Below are 22,412 nucleotides of genomic sequence, written 5' to 3'. Positions count from 1 at the left end.
ATAATCCTGCTATAAAAACTGGGAATAAAGGAATTTGCTGGATGACTAGCACTCAAGAAATTGTTCCCTGGTGGGTTATTTTCAGCCTTTTCTCTACTTCAGTAGTTTATGTTGAATAACTCACAGCTGTGGAAATACCTGCACAATGGAATTTAATACTGCTAATAAAGGGATCCAGATTGGCCCAGCTCCACTCAAGACTCACAAATGTTAAGACATACAAATATCTTGGGTTGTGTAAAAGGCTGAGTGGCCTCAGTGCAGGACTGTGGATGCTCAGGCAGAGGGACTGTCCCGCTGCCAGAGGGTGGGATGGGTCGGGAGTGAGCCGGGCAGCAGAGCGCACTGTGCTCCTCTTCAGGGCACTGCTGGCCTCCCATCAGGGACCAAGGATGTGCCACCAGGCCAGGTAAGCTCTGAAGCCTTTTGTTTTTGTACAGAAAGTGCAGTTCTTTTGTGGGAATTATAGGAAACTGTGCTTTTTAGGAGCTGCTTGCTGCTCTGTATGCACGGAAAGTGCCGTAAAGCCACACGTGTACACAGTGACCACAGTCCAGCCAGGGCTGTCCAGTTCTGGTCTCCTGTAAAGCACCAGGTGACATAACAGCCTCCCGAGACCAGCCCTTGTATCTGGAAAGCCAGAGCTGACAAGTCTTTACCACCTTTTTTTTTTTTTTAATTGCAAGTCTCCTGGATTAGTCTATTTTCAAATATTGAAGGGCATTGAGGAAGGAAGGAGAGGAGAAAGATGGAATAACATACTTTGGGTGATCTATATCATTCTATATCATTCATATGTCCTTCAAACTATCTCTCTGCAACGTTTATGAGCATATTTCTGCAGAGAGCTGGGCAGGACACAATCTGTCACTTAACACTCTTAAGTGTTGTGGCTTAGGCAGGAACCTTGAGAAGGGAACCTCATCAGCCCACCCCTGGCTAGTTCAGAGGTGCTTGTATTTGATATTTTACTTCCAGCTCCAGAAAATTTTAACTGTTTGTTTTAAACTGAAAACAAATTTTTGGTGCTTGTAATTTCATGACAATCACATCTGGAAATAAAATTATCAAAGTACAACTTAAAATTCCAATATCCAGAAGGAACCAAAAGGAAAAATGCATTCCAAATAAATGAAAAGGTTCTTGTTGAACAAAAAACCAACCAACCAACCAACCAACCAAAAAACAAAACCAACAAAATAAAATATTAAAGAACCATGATTTTGAGAAATTATTATTTCTGTACATCTACTCTGAATATTTCACAACAGCTTCCAGTCATTTAGGCAGACATTTTCAAGTGACAGTCAAATCACCACAAACCTTCTCCTAAATAGGGCACTGGTCTGGAGGAGATTGTAGGGTACTTGGATGGAGGGTGAGGTGTAGGTAGATGAGTATGACAGTCACATAAAAGTTGTGGCTGCAGCCAGGCTTTTAGTGTGACAAAATGATTCTACTGCTTTTAAGGTAGGGCTGTCCCTGTGTTTTCTTTCTTCTACTCCAAAGGATAGCTCAAATTAATCTGCCCATTAATCAGCCAAAGGAGGTTGTTGCAGTTAAGAAATCAGAAGTTTTGCCACTGAACAGCATGGTCACAGGTGATTAAAAAATAAAACAAATGAATAAAATGAAAAACATATTAAATAAGATCAATTTTCCATTTTCCCTTCGAGTCTTGACCTTGCAGCTCTGTGCCCATCCTGGTACGTGGAAGTGCCTGCATGAGGCCCATTGCGAGAAGTTTTCCTTCATTACTGATTGCAGTTTTCTCCCCTTGTATATGGCTTTTTCTTGGAAACTGCTGTCTTGTAGATTGCCACTTTCAGAAGCCTCAGGCTGTTTGAAGGCAATTATTATACAGACCACTCCTTCCTTCCCCAGCAGTTCCCTTCCCTACTTGAGAACTGGCCATGCTGTGGGTCTCACAGAAAAATCATAGGACTCGACAACTCTCTTTCCATTTTAAAAGCCCATATCCTACTATTACATGGTTTTGAGCTCAAAAATGTTGCCTCCCTGTGGAGTGCCACTGTTCAGCCCCTCATTATAACCTGGCCATTAGTATTTTTTCTTCCCTCTCAGGAATGCAACTGGCATCTACAGCACAGCCAAATCCTGCTGCGTGAAATTTGAGTTAGGCCCTTCACAAGGAAGTCCTGACTTCTTTGAAAAAGGGGTTATACTCAAAAATAATACATTTTCTGGAAGAAAGAAGGCTGATACAGGTTATATTTTTTCAGCTTTTAGGCTGAAATAGCAGCAAAACAAACAAAGCCAACTTGAAGCTCCCCATCCCTGTTGACACAAAGAGCAGCAGAGGAGATAGCTGCGATATGCAAAAATGAAATTGCATTACTGCTGCAGAGCTCAGGAACCACAATAAAGGTTCCTGATTGCTGCCCAGGGACACCTTAGCTATAAGGCCAGCTCCTGCAGCACTTCCCACCTGATTCACATTGGAGGAGCTGGTGGTCTAAGCACAGACACAGAGCTGCTGACAAACTCAAATGAAAAGAAAGCTGTCTCAGTAGTTCACCCTTTGTTATCACCCTTTGGAACATGAGTTTAACCTGGAGGGGAGATTTCAAAGAAAACAGCTGAAAAATTCTCTTTCGGAATGGAGTTTGCAGTCAAAGACAGACACAAGCCCCAGTATCGATCACAGTTCCTAAATTTCACACCTTCTGTCTGCTGAATTTGATCTCTCTTGGCAAGCCAGGAGCAACCCACCTTGATGTGGGTTGTCTGTGTGTGGAGCACATGCGAGTCCTGTGTTCTGTTTTGCACATGGCCAGAAGAAGATGGAAAGTTAAAAACTTTGTGCAAAATGACAAACAAATTTTCATAAGCTATCAAAGAGAGATGGAAAAAATAGAATGGAAAAAAAAATGCCTAGCATCTGAAAGCACCAAACACCAGCTCTTAAAAGCTTTTTCAGTACTTAGACCCCCCAAGAGATTACTCAGGGAGGATGAAACTTCATGTGATGAAATGAAAGTCGCAGCTGAATGTGATAAGGAAGTGTTAAATGCCTGCTTTATATCAAGCATTTGCTAAAATTCTCCTAATGCATTACAAAGGAGATGCTAACCTTATACATTACAGCTCTTCAATACAAAATTATACATAGCAACTTAGATGAATTCAGAGTTGTTGAGACAGAGCTATTAATTAAACTGGGGTGATACACAACTTGAGGATCTCCAGAGATCATGCAGAGTTTCTTTTAACATAATATAAAATACTGCTACACACACATTCTAACATGTGCTCTGCATGTCACCTTCCAACTGACATGGTCCTGGACATCTGAGAAGTACTTACAGGGCACTGTACAGATTGAAGAAGAAAAAAAAAAAAGGCCCCAAATATTCCCAAATTAAAAATCCCCACCCTCATAAAATTCCCACAACCACACACACACACACACAAAAAAAAAAAAAAAAAAAAAAAAAAAAAAAAACCAAAAAAAACCCAAAAAACCCCCAAAAAAAACCCAAACCAAAAAAACAAAAAAAAAAAAAACAAACAAAAAAAACCAAAAAAAACCCAAAAAAACCCCCAAAAAAACCCCAACCAACCAAACAAACAAAAACAAACAACAACAACAAAAAAACAACCTGAAGAAATTTATACTCCAGCCATGGGCACTGATCTAAAGGATCCTGAATTTGGTTGTCCAACCAAACTGGACATTGCATAGAAGCACACTGGGCATTTATCTGGTTCAGCTGAATCACATTCCCTTGCTAATGTGCAGTAACCTGTAACATGAATTATCAGGAATGGATTCAGTATCCAAACCAAAGCTGATTAATCTCATCCTGGTCCTTGTAAAACTGATGGAAACAGAATTGGGAATTTCTTGGACAGCTGGAGTGTTTGTGCTCTGTTGTAGATGGATGCTTTTTATAAAGTTTTTGATTCTGTACGCATAAGTGAATTATTTCCTGATGTCATCTTTAGTGCATAATGGTGTTTTAAAATGTGCTTATGAATTAAGACTGCTCATAGGCCCATTAAAAATTATTTCTTGATGTGAGGGATAAAGTTCTTTTATTTCAGAAGTGATTCACAGGGTCATGGAAGAAATGCTTTTACAGTTAGATTGCTCCATCACTGTTCCTAATAAAACCTCTCCCCTTTAAAGAATTGATACTAGTTGCTGTCAAAATAACATGGTAAATTAGAACAGATTTTAGTACAGTGAGCATTCAGTGGAAATGCATAGTTTCTCAAGAAATGTATGAGTATGGTCCATAAATTTAGAGATTGCATAAGTGAGTCTCTATCTAAAGGTATCATCTGCCATTCTGCAATGCTGGGGTACCACCAGGCTTCCTAATAGAGCATAATGACATGCTGGAGTAACATCAGTTCTATGGGATGTTAAATATTCAGTAGCTCCTCTTACATAGTAGAAGATTCAGGCCTTAGCCTTGTATAAAAATATGCTGTCAAAAAGCTAGAAAAAGCATACAAATCACTCAGTCCTGCACAGTAAAACCAGCTGCTGGGGTTATGTGTGCCCCAGGGCAGCTTTAATTTGGACACACAATATATCACCATAGGGCTACTTGATCAGAGTTGCAGTCTCAGGAAATATTTTCAGGACTATTCAATTTCCATTAGCAGTTTCTCCAGGATATATTAGACACAAACTGGGTTTCCTTCAATATCAATCATTCATGTTTTCTCTTTCATCCTGTCTTTGCTAAAATGGGATTTTCATGGAGGCTGTGAAATTGCAAAATTTGGTCTGTTCTATCATTTAGACTCCTTTAAGGGGGTTTTGCAGCCATGGCTTGGTAAGGAGCCTCTCTCCACCCTGGTGTTAGAGAACACCCAGTGGTGTTCAGCATTTAGCCTTTCCCTTTGGAAGTCTCCTCCTCCTCTAACCCCTCTGTCCTCCTGCACACTTTGACTGACCATCCTTGGCAGCCTCCACCCTCTGGTATAGGGTGCTATTGCTCTGTTCCCCAAGGGGGCAAACTGGTTACTTCCCAAATCTTTGAGAGCAGTAACTTTTCCAGGACCAAGGCTAAAAATTAGTCATGATTTTCATAGAGGCCTGTGATGCTGAAAGAATGCAAATGCTAGTTATACCCTATAACAAATTATACCCTATGTACAAGGTCCCTTCCAAATTTAATTGTCCTCCCACATTATTAGACATGTTAAATATCAATGCAAAGAGATGAAACCTGAGATAACCTGCTTTCTGAAGAGATTGCAAATTTGTAAATTCTGCTTATATTTGCTTGTTGTGGAAAGAGAGAAAGAAGGAGCTTTAGGAACTGAAATGTTCTCACAAGGGGCAGCTAGTGAGACCAGCTAGTGATTTACAGGAATTGAAAGTTCTCTAAAAAACGGACTTTGCCCAACAAAGACCCCCCTCAAAAATAAAACAATCCCCAAACAAAGCAATTCAAAGAACAATCAAAACCCACCAGTGCTTATGGCTCTTCTGTGGTTTAAGTTCTTTGTAGCAGCAACCAGCTTTGTTATTAGTGCTTGTATTTGGTCACTTTACTAATTATGTGATTCAGCTTTTCCAAGTAAACTCCTGGAATTTCCTCCCTCTGATTTGTGTGGGCACTTCTCAGGGCCAGCATTTCCCTCCATTTAGCTAAAACAAACAAGAGCTTTCTTTTTGAAAGTATTTCAACAACATGAGATAAGTTTCCTTCCTCCTTTTAATAGCTTCAGGGCTCCCCAGGGGGAAGTGCCAAAAACATTATTTCCTTCCAAATTCTAAGAGAGATACAATGTACTGGTAGGTGGTGAGATTAGATTACAGCAAAATTAACTATTGGTTTCCAGTTTTCATTCTTCAGGCTGCAACCTCAGCTCTTATAAGCCTGTTGCTTCAACTCACCTGTGGTGTTTATTCACCTTTCCCACTGCTCTGTGCCAGGCACTCATGGGGCACATGGAAGCTACAGTGACATTTAATGACAACGCACAACCAAAAGCCATAAAATCCATTTGTTCACCTGATCACTGTTCTTTAATCCTCCACCTGTGGGGAGCATTCCTGAGGATGGGGCATAAGCTCTTAGGATCAGAAATGGGATCACAGGCTCTGTCCTGAGTCTACCATGTCATTTCAAGCATGAAATGAAAAGCCCATGCAGCAGCCCAGGCACAGGGGTCAAGGACGTAGCAGTGAGGAGTCTGCATGTCCAGCTGCTGTCCATCCCAAGCCCTTCCTCAAGCTGGCCTGTTTTGGACATTTCTTTTATGAATAAATAAGTGAATAAATAAAATCAGCTAGCTGTATCTGTTTTTCACCCTAACCACAATAGGGTGGATTGATAGCTTTAGACGAGGGTTTTGAGGAGATATGGAGAAAGTGTCCTTGGAGATTAATTCAAGGACATCACTCTAAGGAGTCTGTTGCCCATTTTTCAAGCGTTCCTGTGTTTATTTACTGAAACAACAGGAGTAATATGACATCATAAATCTCTTAAAAATTGAAATACTAGTGCCAGTCTTGAAAGATTAATAATAAGGAACACCTTTTAGAGTGTGCTCATGGAGATGTAATATGAATGATTAGTGTTCTTGAACATTAGAATTACAGTGTATAATTGTAATGTTAGAGTGGTTATATAGAAGCCAGAGATCCCCTAACGGAATACATTGTGAATTTAATTATTTACATGGAGAAATCAGGGCTGATGTAGTCACTGAATGATAAAACTACAGTTTCCTACAATCTGAAAGTGTTATGAAGGAGCAGCATGGCTATCCATGTTTGTTATTTAGCTAGTTTTAAATTCTATAGTTGATATCCTTTGTGCTCTAGAGCTTGAAATGTCTTTTAGGCTATCTTCCTGCAATAGGTACCAAAATTCATTGAACACAGATTTTGCTTGCGGGAGCATGAGCCCACGTCAGGGGCCAAGGCTGGCTCCTGGGGCAGGGAGGGAGCTGTCTCCCACCAAGAACCACACCAAGGCCACACAGGCTGCTTTGCCTTGTATTCCTTCTGCAGTGCTAGTTTCAAACCTGTATGGTGGAATCACATCCAGCAAAAGCATGATTAAAAAATATGTATATGTGCTAAGGAGACACATTTCCTTAGGCTGGCTTCTGGGTATACGTACAACCACTCAGAAAAACCTAGGAGTTCTTCAGCTGCTCTTACAGTGTCAGCAATATTGACAGTAGAGTTTCAGGGAAGAACAAAACACCACTCCCCTGCACAAAAGGCAGGATTGTGTAGATTCAGCATCTCTCTGCTGACAGTTCTTCCTGTGTTTGCCATTCTCAGGGTGCACCTTGCAGGGCTTCCCAGGTGCCTGGCTATGTGGGTGTGTGCCTCAGTCCTCAGCTCAGCCCAGGGCTTTGCAGGCTGGGCTGGCTCGGGGCACCTGCACAGCTCCAGGGGTTTCACTGGTGCCTGTGCACAACTGATACGATAGTAAAGCAAAGAAAGGAGGATTTTTAAAATCCTCTCATCACCAGTTGAGAGAATCATCATAAAACTATCAGACAGCATTCAGCAGAGTGGAAATCCCTGCTCCGAGAAGCCCTGGCCCTGGAAGGCAAGAGATGCAAAGCTGAGGATGGAGCTTCTCTGGCTGGGTGCTCTGCACTCCCTCACTGCTGTAACTCACCTGTGGTGCTGCACATCCTTGTTAGGAAAAGAGCATCAAACCAAATTGAGCTGCAAGCAATTCGAACCTACCAAAGGCTTTCCCTTCAGCTGGAAAAAGACTGCAATTCAGTGAAACACCGATTCCAGAAACCCCTGGTGCCTGATCCTGAACATGGTGTGGTGTTGTGCATACAAGGAACTGTAAATGCTGTATAAGAGCACATTTGTTAACACAGTTTATTGGCACACTTATTGGCAAAGCATACATAAAATACAGTTGTATTATATAACACACTGACTCACTGTGTCTTTACATGATGAGTTGAACATATTAATATGTAAATGAAAAAAAATTAGTTTCTTTTATAAAGTTTCACATAAATACACCGGAGTAAAAACCAAAACAAAACAAAAAAGTAAAACAAAAAAATGAGGGCTTTACAAAAATATTATACAAGAAATATACTATGAAAAGAAATAACAACAAAGCCAACTCAGATACAATAATAAAAACACAAAAGTTTTAGATTTATTAAGCTGCCCACAAAGTTAATGGATTACATGGCTTTAAAATATCTGGATCGACAGCAATTTTACAAAGCATAAACTCTCATAGGACTGGGTGTCTTTTTCCACATAAAAATATTTCTCATGTCTTTGATGAAAAAAAGACATTTCTTGTTTCAGTATTTTTTATTAAATGATGGATAGAGTATCTACTGGCTTCAGCTAAATGTAAATTAAAAATGCTGGATCCTTTAAATGATTAACTGATGAAAGAAAAGTTAAAGAATGAACAAAAGTTACTTTAATTTACTTTTCCTTAAAAGCTGAACTTTTTCTGAAACAAGAAATTTCAGGTGCAAGTTGAAAAGCAGAAAATATATTACAATTGTAAAAAGTTTTACATAGTTATGTTATAATGAGATCCTGAGCACTGATGACTTGTTAAAATATGGCCATTGTTTGATGAGGAAAAAAACAACCCCTTCCAATAAAATGCACTGTCAGAAATTTGCCATGAGATGCTGTTTAATTTTCAATTATTTTAATTGAGGTCAGTGCCAGTATCTAGTTGTATGACAATACTTCCAAGGAATGTATATGGAAGCTTATACAAGAGTTTTCCCTAACGAAAAAAGTTGGATAGCTTTAGTTTAGAAATAGATACTGTATCATTTGAAAGGTGTTTCTTTTAAGTTTTATTTTGAAGAATGCTGTGAAACAGTAATTCATAACCCACTGCGGTACATTGCAGTGGGCACTGCTGCAGAATAACCTATTGGGAAGCTTGTGGTGTGGGGTTTTCAGATTTAGTCTCCTGGTTAGCAGCAGGTTTGCTGTTCCATGGGCTGTTATTTCCCAGTGCAGGTGAATTGTTGAAATCTTCTTCATCATCCATGCCATTTGCTGCATCATACTGTGTATTCTCTAATCTAGTGATAAGCCTTTCGTCTTCATCCCCGAATTCGCCTCCCATCAGAGTTGGTTCTCCTACCACCATCACATCCTGTGAACAGCACCCAATATTTGTTATATGGAAACCTTGAGAGAGAAAAAATCAACTTAAAAAAATTATGTTAGAGAATTCGCATCTTTTTTACTTTGTGACATTTGAACAACAGAGTTAAAAGTTCCCATATAGTAGGAACAAGGACAGAGGCTTACACTTTATTTCTAATTTAATTAAAAACTATAACACATCTCTATAGCCGCATGCTCATGGCTCTGGATCTCAGAAACCCCAGAACTGAAAAGCAGGTAGGCTGAAAAATATGCCTGATTTTAAGCAAATAAACAGGCTATGAAACTGCCTTTACACTTCTCCTTAAAATATTTAGCCTTTATCCAGTAAATCCTTCCTGAGCCATTTTCTTTGGAAAGGCACCAGGGTGTATCTCAGTAGGAACTTGGTGATATGCGTATTTTAAAAGTAGTTTAAAAGAAACCACATTTCTTATCCTCAGACTTCTCAAACGTGGAGCACAGCACTCTAATAAAGATGGTAACTCTCTTATCCATAGCCAGCCAAGCCCTTTTATGCATCCAATATACTTGACATTCTGCTACTTAATTATGGTAATTAATTTAGGTAAAGTTTTCGATAAAAACAATGTTCACACTGATTTGACAATTTGCATAGCTAATTAAGTCATTAGCAAAAACCTGCTGATTGCCAACAAGCCCTGAATTTACCATCTGTTATTTCATGGTGCCTGTCACCTAACTCCATGTAGGCAACCCTGCCGCCAATCTGTGCAGTAAGAGGACCAATCTGTCCAGCTGGTACCGTAAAAGCAAGATGAAGAGTGCTAATTATAATTACACTGATGAAGCTCGTACTCATCAGAAACTAAAGCATGCAAGAAAGAAAGAATTCATCTAATCACTGCTTTAAGTACAAATTGTCCTTCCATGAAAACAAGTAAACCGCCTACTGTACTCCAGTGCATCACAGATTTGCTGCAAAAAAACCTAAGCAGCATGGGATAGAAAGGTGCAAACTTGAGATTGGAAAGCAAAGGTGCAAAGCCAGAGAGCTCTCTTGTTCTCTCTGTTAAAGGGAGAATCAGGCTGCTGTGCTAACAGCTAAAGAAATATGTGGGATGCATCTCTTCATGCAGCTCAGGTGTCAGGGCACCAGGTAGTGCTTGGTAGAAGTGCAGTAATTCCAGATGTGTAGCTTTGTTCCTGCTGATTTAACAAGCCCTTCCAAGAATCCTGGTGAACAATGGATTCATTTTTTTAAAGGATCTGTTCCTCCTTATGAATGTTAATAGCAAACAGAAGACAAATGTTTGCATTTAATAAAGTTTCTTTTTAATCAGATATCTACTTCCTTCACCACAAAACAATACAAATTATTGCTTGCAAGTGTTTACACTATTTCTTGATATCCCTCAGCAAAGGCTGGCATGTTACAAAAGAATGTTTCTGTCACATTTTCAGCCTGTGCTATGTAAAAAATTTGTGAGTATATGAAAATTGTTACATTATTTCTTCCTCACTTTGTTTTGTTACTCCATATATCCATAAAATATTTGGTTAAAAAAAACCTCACACACAGCTTTGTGACACAGACGTCTAAAAGACAAAGGTGCTCATAAGCAAAAGTTTATTCTAATTTGTCCCGTCCCTCTAAACAACAGGCAATATACAGTGTGCACTGCTGGGCCAGACCTGATCCCATTGCACTGCGAGAGCATTAATGACGAAAGAGACCTGGCAGAGGACAGCGAGCTGGGTGTGAGTGTGCAGTGCTACATGGCAGGCGAAAAGGGACACAGTGGCTGACACACACAATCACAGACCGAGGTGGCAACAGCTCCTTTCACTTGGACTTTCCCGAGGACAGGCCTCAGGCTCTCTCTGTTGCCATACAACGAGAGGCCAGTGGCTCAGATGAGACTTAAACAAGCGTGTCAAAAGTCACTGTGGGGCTGCAGCAGCTGGCTGGGGAGGCCACGTGAAAGAATTAAATATGTGTTACATCCACCAAATGACTGGGAGGGGAAATGTGCTTAACAGCTGCAAGTGCTGAAAGGAAGACAATCACTCTAGGCCAATCTGAGGAGATGTAGACTAGGGTACTAAGATGGAATTAAGTAAACAAAAATGTAATCCCCACTCCTAAAACAATATTCCTGTTCCTGATAATGGCAGGCTGAGGATTAATGATCCCATGGGAACAGTGCTAGTTTTACTGCTTGGGTCACCTAACACTAAGCTGGGGAAAAATCTCAATCTGTGGTAGGAAACATTTGTGCATCAGTGGGGAGATGTTCAGTGACATTGTAAGTATTTCCACCTCTGATTTCTCAGGTTCATTTCAAATATTATTCCTTTCATATAATGACTCCCACTGAAAGAACAGTTTGCATTTGTATTTCCCTCTATGCTATTGAATCTCTCTCTCTCTCTCTCTCTCTGGGAATTGAACTACAATTATATTGAGGTTAGTGGAGTTTTCCCTCACTCTATTTAAAAGATAGATATCATAGCATTCGTTACAGGACACCTGAAAAAAAATTCTTGACAATCTTGCCACTTACAGTTATATCAGGCAAAAATAGTGTCTCAGGAAGCGCACATGCTGTTTCCTCCCCAGAGGATTCTGCTCCTCAGACTGAAAGCTGAAGACCCCACCAAGTGCACCCCATTGAACCTCCACTCACTAGATCCCGTGCAATGACCACCAACCTCTGAGGAGGACTGGAAGTGACTCCTTTTAGAGCCCCTCAATGCTTCTCCTTAAATTGGCCAGTGGGGGTCACTGCTGTTGAATGACACAAGGCTCCATCCCTCCCAGGGTTGAGGCTGCAGCTCTGGAGTGCTCCTAGCTCCTGCTCATGGAGTGAGAAGCAGAATCCAAGAATTAAACCCTAGTCTCTTGCATGGCAGCACACACTGCTATGGCCTAGTTATGGCAGCACATATTTGACTAAATTAGTTTAAAAAAGATTTAGACTGTAGTCACTCAATCTTATTAATTTACTCTGTGATTAGAAACAACATTTTTGGTCAAGGAATGTCTCATGATAGTAAAATATGGCTGTAGTGAAGCACTGTAAATAAAGCAGTGGTTGTTTTACATTATGTGATAGAAATGTTGTATTTTATAATATAACCACAAAAGCAGCTTTCATGTAAATCATACCTTTCATCCTGTAATAACCCTAGTTGCCATCCAAACTTAAATTGATGCATATAAACTATAGAAACAGAGATCACTTCACGCAACACTCAAATGCAAGCACTTCTATTTAACAGACTAGTAATTTCTAGATTTCATCTTTTTTATACCAAGCCTCAAAATTTAGCTCTGTCCTGCCCAGTTAAATGACTAAATTTTTTAATTTAGGATCATCCTATGTCTAAACAATGTCCTAGTGAAGTATGGAGGTAGAAGTTGGGCCTTGTAAAATTCCCCATCCCCGAGCCTTCCATCTTTGCTGCTGTCAATACGTAGCCTCGCTGTGTGTTACAGTGATCAGTTGGTAGCTCTGTTGTCACAGCCCCCAGAAGCAGACAAACAGTGCTTCACAAGTCCAAGGTAATTAAAAATGCTAGGCACTCTCAAGTATATAATTCAAGCACATCTCATCCTCCAAGGACTGAAAGTTGCACTAGTTTTAGCAGCTGGCATACCTCTAAGTGTTAAGTCAAAAGAAGAAGGGTTCCTCCTCCTGCTTTCCTTCATATGGACTTGTATTAGTGGTAATTATTTTAATAATTGACTTTTTAGCTCCTTGGCACAAAAATTATTAAAGACTGAGAGCCCCACTGCTGTCCACACCCATAATGGTCACGGCTTCCATGAGAAAAACATCAGACTGACTGGAATTGAAATGATCTTTAGAAACAGAACTGACTTTTTAATTAGGTTTCAGAGTAAACACTTTCTAGAGAAAAATCTTTCACATCTCATCATAATTCTCACTGTTAACTTGACATTCTGTTCTTGTTTGGAATGTTTTTCCTAAAGCACAAAAACTGGAAACAAAGTTATTCTCTCTCATCTCTTTACTACTAAATCTTAGACTCTGATTTGCATGGTTTTGAGACATGATATAATTTCTGACACTAATCTCTGGCCCTGGAACTGCAGCTCTGGTTCTACAACATCCATTACAAACCACCTAAATCTACCCTGTTTCTGAAACACATAAGAGACTGTATTGCTCCCTTCCACATTAGCAGGTTTATTTATGGATTTGGTTTGTAAGCTTACAGGGAACTACAAAAGAATTTGAGGTATGTATATATTGAGGTATGTAACTTGCTTAAAGAGTGCAAGGAGGTTCTACTTTAGACTCTGGATATAACAAAGAATGTTTCATTTACTCAGTGTCATGTAGTGATGCTTTATTCTTTCCAACACATGATATTTCTCTGGGTTTATGGTTACAGCATTACACTCAATGGGATCTTCATTATTAAACGAAAACAAAATCCACCTATTAATTTCTGTGGGGATGACTGGGAGCAGCATAGAGCAATGGTTCTTAGAGTTTGTGAGAGTTGTGGATTGCTATCAAGTTTCAAATGTATGAAAATTGATCAATGTGCACTTTTAAAATTAAACTTAACAGAGAGTGATATTTAAGTGAAAATAGCTGTATGGACCCCTTCTAATGACCTTGCTCATACCTGTAATGCACAGATAACAGTATACAAATCACTGCTCTACAGTACAGGGCTTTCAAGAAAAGTTTTATTTGAAACAGAAGAATATGAAAAATGCTAAGGAATATGATTTTAGTCAGTGAGAAGGCTTGAAAACTGAGCAAAGATTTGGGAAAATATTGCAGCTAGCTTCAAATACTGGAGGAAATTATTAGTACTGTGTAAGAGGTAAGGCAATGACACACCCAAATTAGGTAACTAATTTCTTTAAAATGATAGGAAGGCTAACATCAGAAAGGCAGGTTTTCTGTGAATCTTGCAGAAGGACTCTTGCCCATATTTGCTCTTTGTCTAGAGGAAATTGGTAACTCCACTTTCTGCCCAATGAGCCTTCCAAAGATCAAATGTGACTGACAATATGAACAGATCCAAGTTTAAATTACTGGCATCTGCTGAGACTAAGGCAGCTGAGAGGATTACAGTTTCTGGGTCCCTGTCCTGTCTGTTTCCTTTACGCACTAAAACCAGTCAATGCACCTATGGGGAGCACTGGCAGTACTGAGCCTGCACCCATGAGAGCCTGAGAAAAGAAAACTTCTGGTGAGAAAAACGTTCTTGTATTTGTGCTGACTTTAGCACCACACTACACTGTGTTGCCTCAGCACCTACAGAATTTGGGTTCACAAGCATCTCTGGACAAGCAATGGGCCAAGCTAAGAATGAGTTGTGTGGTGCAATCGTGGCACATTGGCTAACTGCATTTGTATTAAGAATGTAGGAAATATGTATTACATAGAAAGGGTATTAAACAAGGGACTTGGGCCAGAAGAGTCATGTTGACAAGAGATCCTGAAGGGCTCCTGAAGGTCTGCAATCAGTAGCCTGAGAATCAACACAACCACAGAAAACACTGTTCATCCCACCATCATAAGAGAAAATCGGTACAATAGAGTGCAAGTGACTGTCAAAAGGACAAAAATCTGTATTTTGTTTACCACAGTTTAGAAAGTATAAACAATAGTAAGAGATAAGAGGATGGACGGAGAGTGAACATTTTCAAATTGCTGATGAAAGGGAAGATACCCACCCAATAGCAGAGACTCTTCAGATGCTTTTATGGATTGTCATTAGAGATGTATCAGAATGTGTCAGCACTGTGGAAATGCTAATAAATTTAGGGCAACACAAGGAGCACAAATTACACTGACTGATTAGGCTTCAACAATTTCAGGATGCAGTGCCAACCTGACCCACACATGGAAACACAATCACATCATTTCGCTCTCTGAGCTTGGCTCTGTACTGTCTGCACTGTCCCTGCCTGGACAACTGATCAGAAAATAATGCAGGTGTAGGAAATGGCACAAGCTTCTCCTTCTCCTTCTACTAGCAGAAGAACCTCTATCTGACATGTAACATTCCCTCATTAATCAAGGCTTGCCCAATGTATTTATGTGAAGAGCTGGAAAGGGCTGTGAGGAAAATGACAAAACTCTGAAGTTGCAAGATTTGCCGTAGCTGATGGTGCTTTTGTTATCTGGTCACTACCCTGAACATGGGATATTTACTTCTCTAGGCATGAAGACCTCATTAAAGAGACAGAAGTTAATGGTGTGAGTGAGAAATGGGGATGAGGTGTGTGTGGTAAGTTCACACATTTGCCAGACTGCATGCACCATTAATGTAGGAGCAAAATAGAATAATTACTAATGTCCTAAACCAAGAAACATCACATAGAATAGAGGCTAAGAAAACACTGTTTAATCAGGATTAATTTAATATCAAAGTTGAAACAACACAGAAGCATAAAAGAGACAGGAAATTGGATGTGATTATGATGGAGAGACTGATTTTGCTGGCAGGGAAGAAATCACTGGAGAAAAAGAGAAATCTGGAATACAGGACTTCATATTAATCCAGGTTTGATATAGATATGAGCTCATTGTGGGCTTCTCCAGAGAGGAGGATGAGAAAAATGGAACTGTAACTAGCTCTGGTTATTTGAGTCATCTGGATAGAAGATGCAGTGATTTCATTCCTCTTCTCTAATAAAGAGAGGGGAAATGCTTCTAACACTGCAAGTGAATGATTTCAGTAGGGTGGGGTTTTTTCTACTGAGCAGGAAAGTCCCATTCACAGAAAGCTGTACAGCCAAATGAATATTTTAGTGAACTGAAAACTGCCAAATTGTGTTCAAAGATCTCTTGTCTTCTATTGCATGTAAGGGAAACTAAACATTAACTACTAAGTGATACACTTTAAGGTACAGTTATGGGAAAGAAACAGAAAGCAAGTTACTGCTACCTGCAGCTATCTTCAGAAAGCAATGGCAACAAGGTCCACTTCAAAGAATGCATAATTTTGAAGAAGCGTGGGATTACATCTCTTTATTAAACTGAAAAGCGTTGAATAGTTTTACACCGAAATATCCTCCTGCTAAAATTATTTTGAGTTGTCTACTCTACAGGGTGGCCAAACCATCAATTCCATCTGGTTTGCTATCTTTGCTGTGGGGAAGATGGGAAGAGCTGTTAGTATGTCAAATTGAACAGCTAAGCATTTTCCCCTTTGCAGATGGAAAGGAAAAGTGTCCTAAAAATGGAACCTGATCCTCCATACAAAAGAGTTTGGACCATTTTGCTACTCTGGTACAGAAAGCAAAGAATATTGAAAAATATTGAGTATGCAACATCCTGAAAATAAAAGAAGGCTAAAAATCCATCCTTCATACCACGATAAACTTCACCAATATGTCTCACATGCTCAACTATCATCTCCATCAGAAGAGCAGCCTTGACTGCTTCATCTGTCAGGAGTAGCCTTCAGCACCTGAAGTCACTTTCAGTGTCAGTGGGAGTGACAGGTAACTATCAGAGGGCTCATTCACATTCAAACATTCAAGTACACATGGCTACCACTGAATGCCACAAAAGTCATTTCTGCAGGGAGAAGCAGGCTGAAGAGAGGCAGGGGGTCACATTCTGGTCCTGCTGAACTCTGAGCAGGGTGTAGCTGACAGAAAATCTCTACTGTCTTTTAAAGTTGGAGACAGCAGGGAACTAGCTGGTTGCTTAGTTTTGCACTTCATTGCAGTTTTTTCTTAAATATCGTTGAATATTGATTCAAAGGTTTTTATGGCAGATACCATCAGTGGAGTAGAGTGGTGCCTGCCACCAGGAGATCAGGTAGTCAGCCTTCTGACTGCTTTGTGCTGCCAGAAAAACACAGAGATGCCTATATTAGGGAAAGAATCTGACTCTGGGGATGTGAGCCAATTTTAATATGACAAGGAGGAAATATGAGTTTAATGTACTGAAGCCCAAAGCTGTAAACTAGTGGATTGCTAAATCAGTTCCTAAACAAAAATCTTCATTTCATTTCATTGGTGTTAGTCTACTCCTCTTTTTTAAATCTGGATAGTCAAGCTTCCTAGGAAGTGTCTGCTTTGTGCTAGCAAAACACCTATAGTCTTTGTCAGGTTTCAGAGGAGACCTACCCCTTCCTGTCTGCTGATCAGAAATCCAATAAAAATACCTGCATGTTATTCCCAGGATATGACTTTATGGTTCCTATAATATCAAATTAATTTCCCGAGCTTTAAAATGCATAAGCTATCTCCTTATTGACTAAGGCACACTTTGTCACGATTTGGGGTCTGAATACCCCTATTTTGTGACTAAGGCAGTAAATGTGACGTTATTGCAGTGCTGATACAGTTGTTGCTCTGGAAATGACTTGGTGTCTCCCTATACAATTGGGATGTCAAGAGTTACAGCTAGTAGGGTGGATAAGCTGAGTACCACATTCCGGGGGATCTACCCTCTGCGAGTGGAGTGATTGGACAAAGAGATAAGCTCTGCAGGTGACTTAAATCATAACCTGTTCCTGTTCAGCATCTGAACCTGGCACCAGTCAAAGGTAAGGTACTAACACAGAGCTCAGGTACAGCTCTCCTGCACCACTGGGACACATCCTTGCTTAGCACCTGGCAGGTGAAGTCTGCAAGGCTCATGCTCTGTCTAAAACCACGAGGCCTAATCTGAGTCTCACCACTAGTGAAGGGACTCCCCCTGACAAAAAGGGGAACTGGCCCAGGCCTTTAAAAAAATCACATCTGATCCTCAGGACACTTCTGTTTGAGGGTCCTGCATTAAAGCTGCACTGCAGAACAGCTTCTTCACACCTCTCCACTAATTCCCCAGCTTCCACAGCACACTGTGCAAGATTGTCTTTTGCATGTGATAGTTTTGGCTCAAGAATGCACCTTCTTTACAATGTATGGAAAGAATTAAAGCACCATAAGTGATTCAGGCCTAAAAGGAAAGTGAGACTTACAGGTACCTGACTTGATAGACTCAGGTTGGCAGCAGCTGACTTTTTCTTGCTGTTGGTACTATTTGCGTTGTTCCCAGCACTACTGTTGGAAGTGCTGCTGGTGGAGTTTTTCCTTTTTCTCCGTTTGGTTGTTGGTTGTCTTGTGGGTTCTGCTGCAATAAAATGATAAGAAGGAAAGCAAATGGCAGATATTGTAAAGCAAGAACTAAAACGATCCATAAGAAGTGGTGCTGAAATACTTTTCCAATTAGTTTTACATTGCTAAGTTTAATAGTAGCAGTTGTGTTAGATTTAACATACAAACTGTAGAATGATATTTGGACCCAAACCAATGGAATCTGCTTTCAATATTTTTCTGATGGATTAACAAAGCTTATTTTCCCTGCACTGTCAATAAAGGTACTCAAAAGCCTTTTACTGATGGGAGTATCATGATAATGATCATTATGGTCAAAGTGCCTGTGGAACTTGCTGAAGGTCACACGGCAAGAAACAAAATGCTAAATGAAAATGCAAGTCTTACTGTGATGGGGGGTAGAGCCTCCAGTGACCCAGCCAGAAACAAAGGCTAAAGGAGCTTTCTACCCTACTACTGCCATCCATGCAGCAAGCAACAAGCAACCCTCCTCTGAGCTCCTTCTGATCCTCTGTGGGCTTCACCTTTCAAACCGCTGCTCCCAGGAGAACCCATGAAGTGTGCCAAATGGCATTGCCCTGCAAGCCTGCAAAACTCAGACTGAATCAGGACAATTGCACAGCTTTGCTTAAACTGGCAAAGCACAGAAGGGCAATTGTTCTCAAAATTTGGCCTGGGCACCCATGTGAACACTCTAAGATACAGAAATCTTTATAATCTGAAAAAAGAGAGAATTATTATTTTGAAGTGTAAGAGGAAGGAGATTAGGTTCAGGCCTGTAAATAACTTAATATTAGTCTCAAAGACAATTAATTATGAATTGTAGCTGTAATTTCAGAGTCACAGCAGGAAGCAGGATTACACAAACAATGAATTCTAATGGAGCCAGTAGGCATTTTGCATTCCATCTACACATATTTTTGTACTAAATTATATCCTAGTCATAGTGAAGCCATCTCAGTGTGCACATCTATAAATCAGTTGTGTCAGACTGAAATCATAAAATATCAGAATAATTTTCAGGCTTGCTTTGGGAGCATTGTTAATTTTTATTACTTTCCTTTCTAAGTAAGCTTTCCCGTTGCTTCTCCATTAATTTTACTATAAAAGAAGTGGAATTTTGGAAGTAAAACATACCTGGTGGGGCCACCATTCTCTGCCATTTTTGAAATAAGCATGTCTTCAAGCAGTCTCGAGGACTTAGATTGTAAGTTTTATGTCTTGACATCAGTTCCTGCATTGGCTCCAGTATAACACACAACTAGAAGAAAAAAAAAACAGAATAGAACAATTTCATCCAAGCAAAGCCACCATTGATCAGTATTTACGTAGCTGGAAATTACATTTTCGGATTTTTTTTACTCTTGCTAATGCAGCATGCCTTATACAGTTCAGTTTAATCTGCACTTGGATTGCAAACTCAAAACTCTGAATTGGGAAAACTTTTTATTGCTATTTATTATCCTAGGTAATTTATGGATATATCAGATAAACTTCAACTCTAGTCTTCCAGGCTACAGAGATTTCAGAAGACTAGAAAATGTTCATGCTTCATTGCCAAAGCTGCAAAGGTTAATAAATAATAAAATGCCTGTAGTGGATTAGCATTCCCATACAGCAAAATGTGTTCTTCTGACCTGCTGCACACCACAATGAGAACTTACAAATTATCTTTTATTTTGATATTGCACGCAAAATAATCCAGGTAATTTTGGGCTTTTTTTGTTATATGAGGACTATACATTCTCTTCTTATCATATCAATGACCCATATGAGAAAAAAAGAGAAGCATTTTATTTTTCTTGTCTGCTTGAATGCTGAATATATAGGATACAGATTTCTGAAAATATGGACTATCAAACATATTTTTAAAAATCTTATATATTTTTAAGTCTTATATATTTTCTACTGTTCACTTAATAATTAAATATTGTTCACTGCTTTCTACTCCTGTTAGCACAGCAGATCCAGCAGAAAGAGCACTATGCTGCTTTCTGGTCTGTCCTGTTTATAACCACAGAATCATTTCCAGTCATTTAAACCTCACTCAAAACCACAGAAGGCTACAAATTGCACACTTGTAACTGAGGGCTTACTCTTGTTTGCCAGAGCCTTGTTTTTTAGGCATCCTAAAGAGGAGAAAAACTCCAGGCTGACCTACAGGTGCTACCTGAAATCTGTAGGGCTGGCACACAGGAGGAGATGGTTCCTTACTTGTAAACTGAGCACATATGATAAGGAAGTAGCTGGCACGGAATAAGCATGGAGCCTGCATGCCGTTTTTAGTCACTTTTCAAAGCAGAACTGCATTTAGAAGCAGGGGCAGGTTTGGCTTTTTTTTACCAACAGAAGTAGGGCAAAAAGTTGATCAAATTATTGGAAGTTAGAATGGCAACTGAAGAAAGGAGTAACTTAAGCGAAGTCTTGTTTTGAATTATTTACTTAATTTTAGGAAGTTTTGCTGAAGGAGTATCCAGGATTTGCTTCAGCAGGAGATGTTTTCCCTCTGTTTTTTACAAATATATGAGACAGGAGACAAATTCTTCTCTCTGGGCTGCAGAGCTGAGCAACACTTGCTCCATTCTGCAAACATGTACCCTTCTCTCATTCATAGAAATGGAGATGCAAAGTATGCAGGGAAAATAGTTAAAAGGGAGCTGCCATGAAGACTGAGACTAATTCAGCATTTAAATATTACTGTGTATTGGCACTGCTGTTTGATGAGCTTTTCATTAACAGCAGTTAAAACACAGATAACATAAAGCAGCAGGGAGAATGAAGAGCTTGAGTATGAGAAATTATTTTTTTTCCATCTGCAGAAATTGAATCTGCAGTTGCCTCACTGACATTTTTCTTACACACTTTTTATACATTTTTTGTAAATAAATACATGCAAGATAATCCAATAGAGAGAAAGCTGCTATCACATAGTGCACTCTGGGTTTGGATTTTCATCTAGTTCAATATTCAACAAAAATTAAGATCATCAAGTCCTAAAATATATGCAGGATCCAGTTTATGCTGTGAAAAAGGTGTTGTATTTTGAGTTGATATTCAATTTATTCTGAAACCTGCAGGCGCTTGCTCAGGTTTTGTGTGTGTGTATGTGAGTGAGAAAGAGATTTGTGATCGTAATGGACACCATTGTTTTGACTCTCAGAAGTCTGGGTTTCTGGCGTGGCTGGCTAAATTTTCTCATTATGAGCTGACAGCAGCAAGCATGAAAAAGATACTTGTGATAATTCTGAACAAACTAGTTACCCTGGGCAGAGTGCTAGACTCACACAGCTCTACTGCTGCTGGGATTAAAAATAGCTAAATATATATGTAGGTTCTTCCAACATTTCCTTAAGGACACTTTATTCATTATATACTTACTCTTCCCTAGATATTTATTACTGGCAACAAAGAGAATGTTTCTTCTTTATCATCTTGGCAAAGATGTTTGCTATTGTGCTCTAACCATAATGTGCACTGAAAACTATGCTGTCCCCGCTGCCTGTGGATATTTTGACTGCTAATCTTGTATATAATCTCTTTCACTTCACACACAAGATTAAAATGGAATACAGACCCAATATGCTTGACTGATCTCACGTGCATACAGAAAAACATATGGACATTGAGGGCCCTACTGTAGGACATGGGAAATCTCATCTTCTGAGTACTTGTGAGCTGTAGCCACTCACATGAATTCTTCTTCTGGTTTTTGGGGAATTCACAACCAATTTCTTCCTCCAAAGTCTGAAAGTTGTAAGGTTAGCTTTGGATATCTGAGTAATAGCAGGGCATTGAACTCCATAGTTTTAAATGTATCTAGCTCATGTGAATTTGGCATAAGTGTAAAATGAACTGGATTAAAAATGATATCAAATCTCACAGTCTTTTTTGGTGACCTTGGAGACCTACTTGAAATCTAAAGTAACTCAAACCCAAATCCTTGAAAGAGGAAATCATTGTGCTCCAATTATCTTAAGTCCAAGGAACTTGTCATCGACAATCCATAACTTGGTTTTCTTTTCAAAAAAAACCAGTTTAAAAATGTAGGGACAATATACATTTAAAAGCTTGATTGGCCAAAACCACCTGCTGTCTTTAAACAATGGTGAGCAGGTAACTGGCAGGCTGGGTTGACAGAGTGAGTTCTCAAAACAAAGCTAATGAAATGTTTTATTCTCCTGCATTCATTGGCTTATAGAAGCCTGA

The 22,412-nt window shown here is 39.6% G+C and overlaps 1 protein-coding gene across 14 annotated transcripts in view; it reads right to left on the bottom strand.

Moving 5' to 3' along the window:
• Positions 1-7,832: 7,832 nt before the first annotated feature.
• Positions 7,833-22,412, bottom strand: part of LDB2 (LIM domain binding 2) — a 213,413-nt gene continuing 198,833 nt past the window's right edge. For 3 of the 14 annotated variants that reach the window (XM_041402448.1, XM_041402456.1, XM_041402452.1), the window contains 3 exons: positions 19,344-19,467; positions 18,071-18,222; positions 7,833-9,119 (listed from right to left, as the gene is read on the bottom strand). In XM_041402448.1, the coding sequence (XP_041258382.1) occupies positions 8,889-9,119; positions 18,071-18,222; positions 19,344-19,467 (507 nt within the window). In that variant the 3' untranslated portion in view covers positions 7,833-8,888. Of the gene's footprint in view, positions 9,155-11,805; positions 11,953-18,070; positions 18,223-19,343; positions 19,468-22,412 lie in introns of those variants that run through there. The other 11 variants (XM_041402453.1, XM_041402455.1, XM_041402450.1 and 8 more) reach the window with 7 other exon arrangements.

The sequence above is a fragment of the Onychostruthus taczanowskii genome, unplaced genomic scaffold (assembly GCF_017590055.1).
Source record: "Onychostruthus taczanowskii isolate IOZ18803 unplaced genomic scaffold, ASM1759005v1 scaffold2, whole genome shotgun sequence".
Taxonomy (NCBI): Eukaryota; Metazoa; Chordata; class Aves; order Passeriformes; family Passeridae; genus Onychostruthus; species Onychostruthus taczanowskii.
This window is presented reverse-complemented; position numbering and strand designations above follow the sequence as displayed.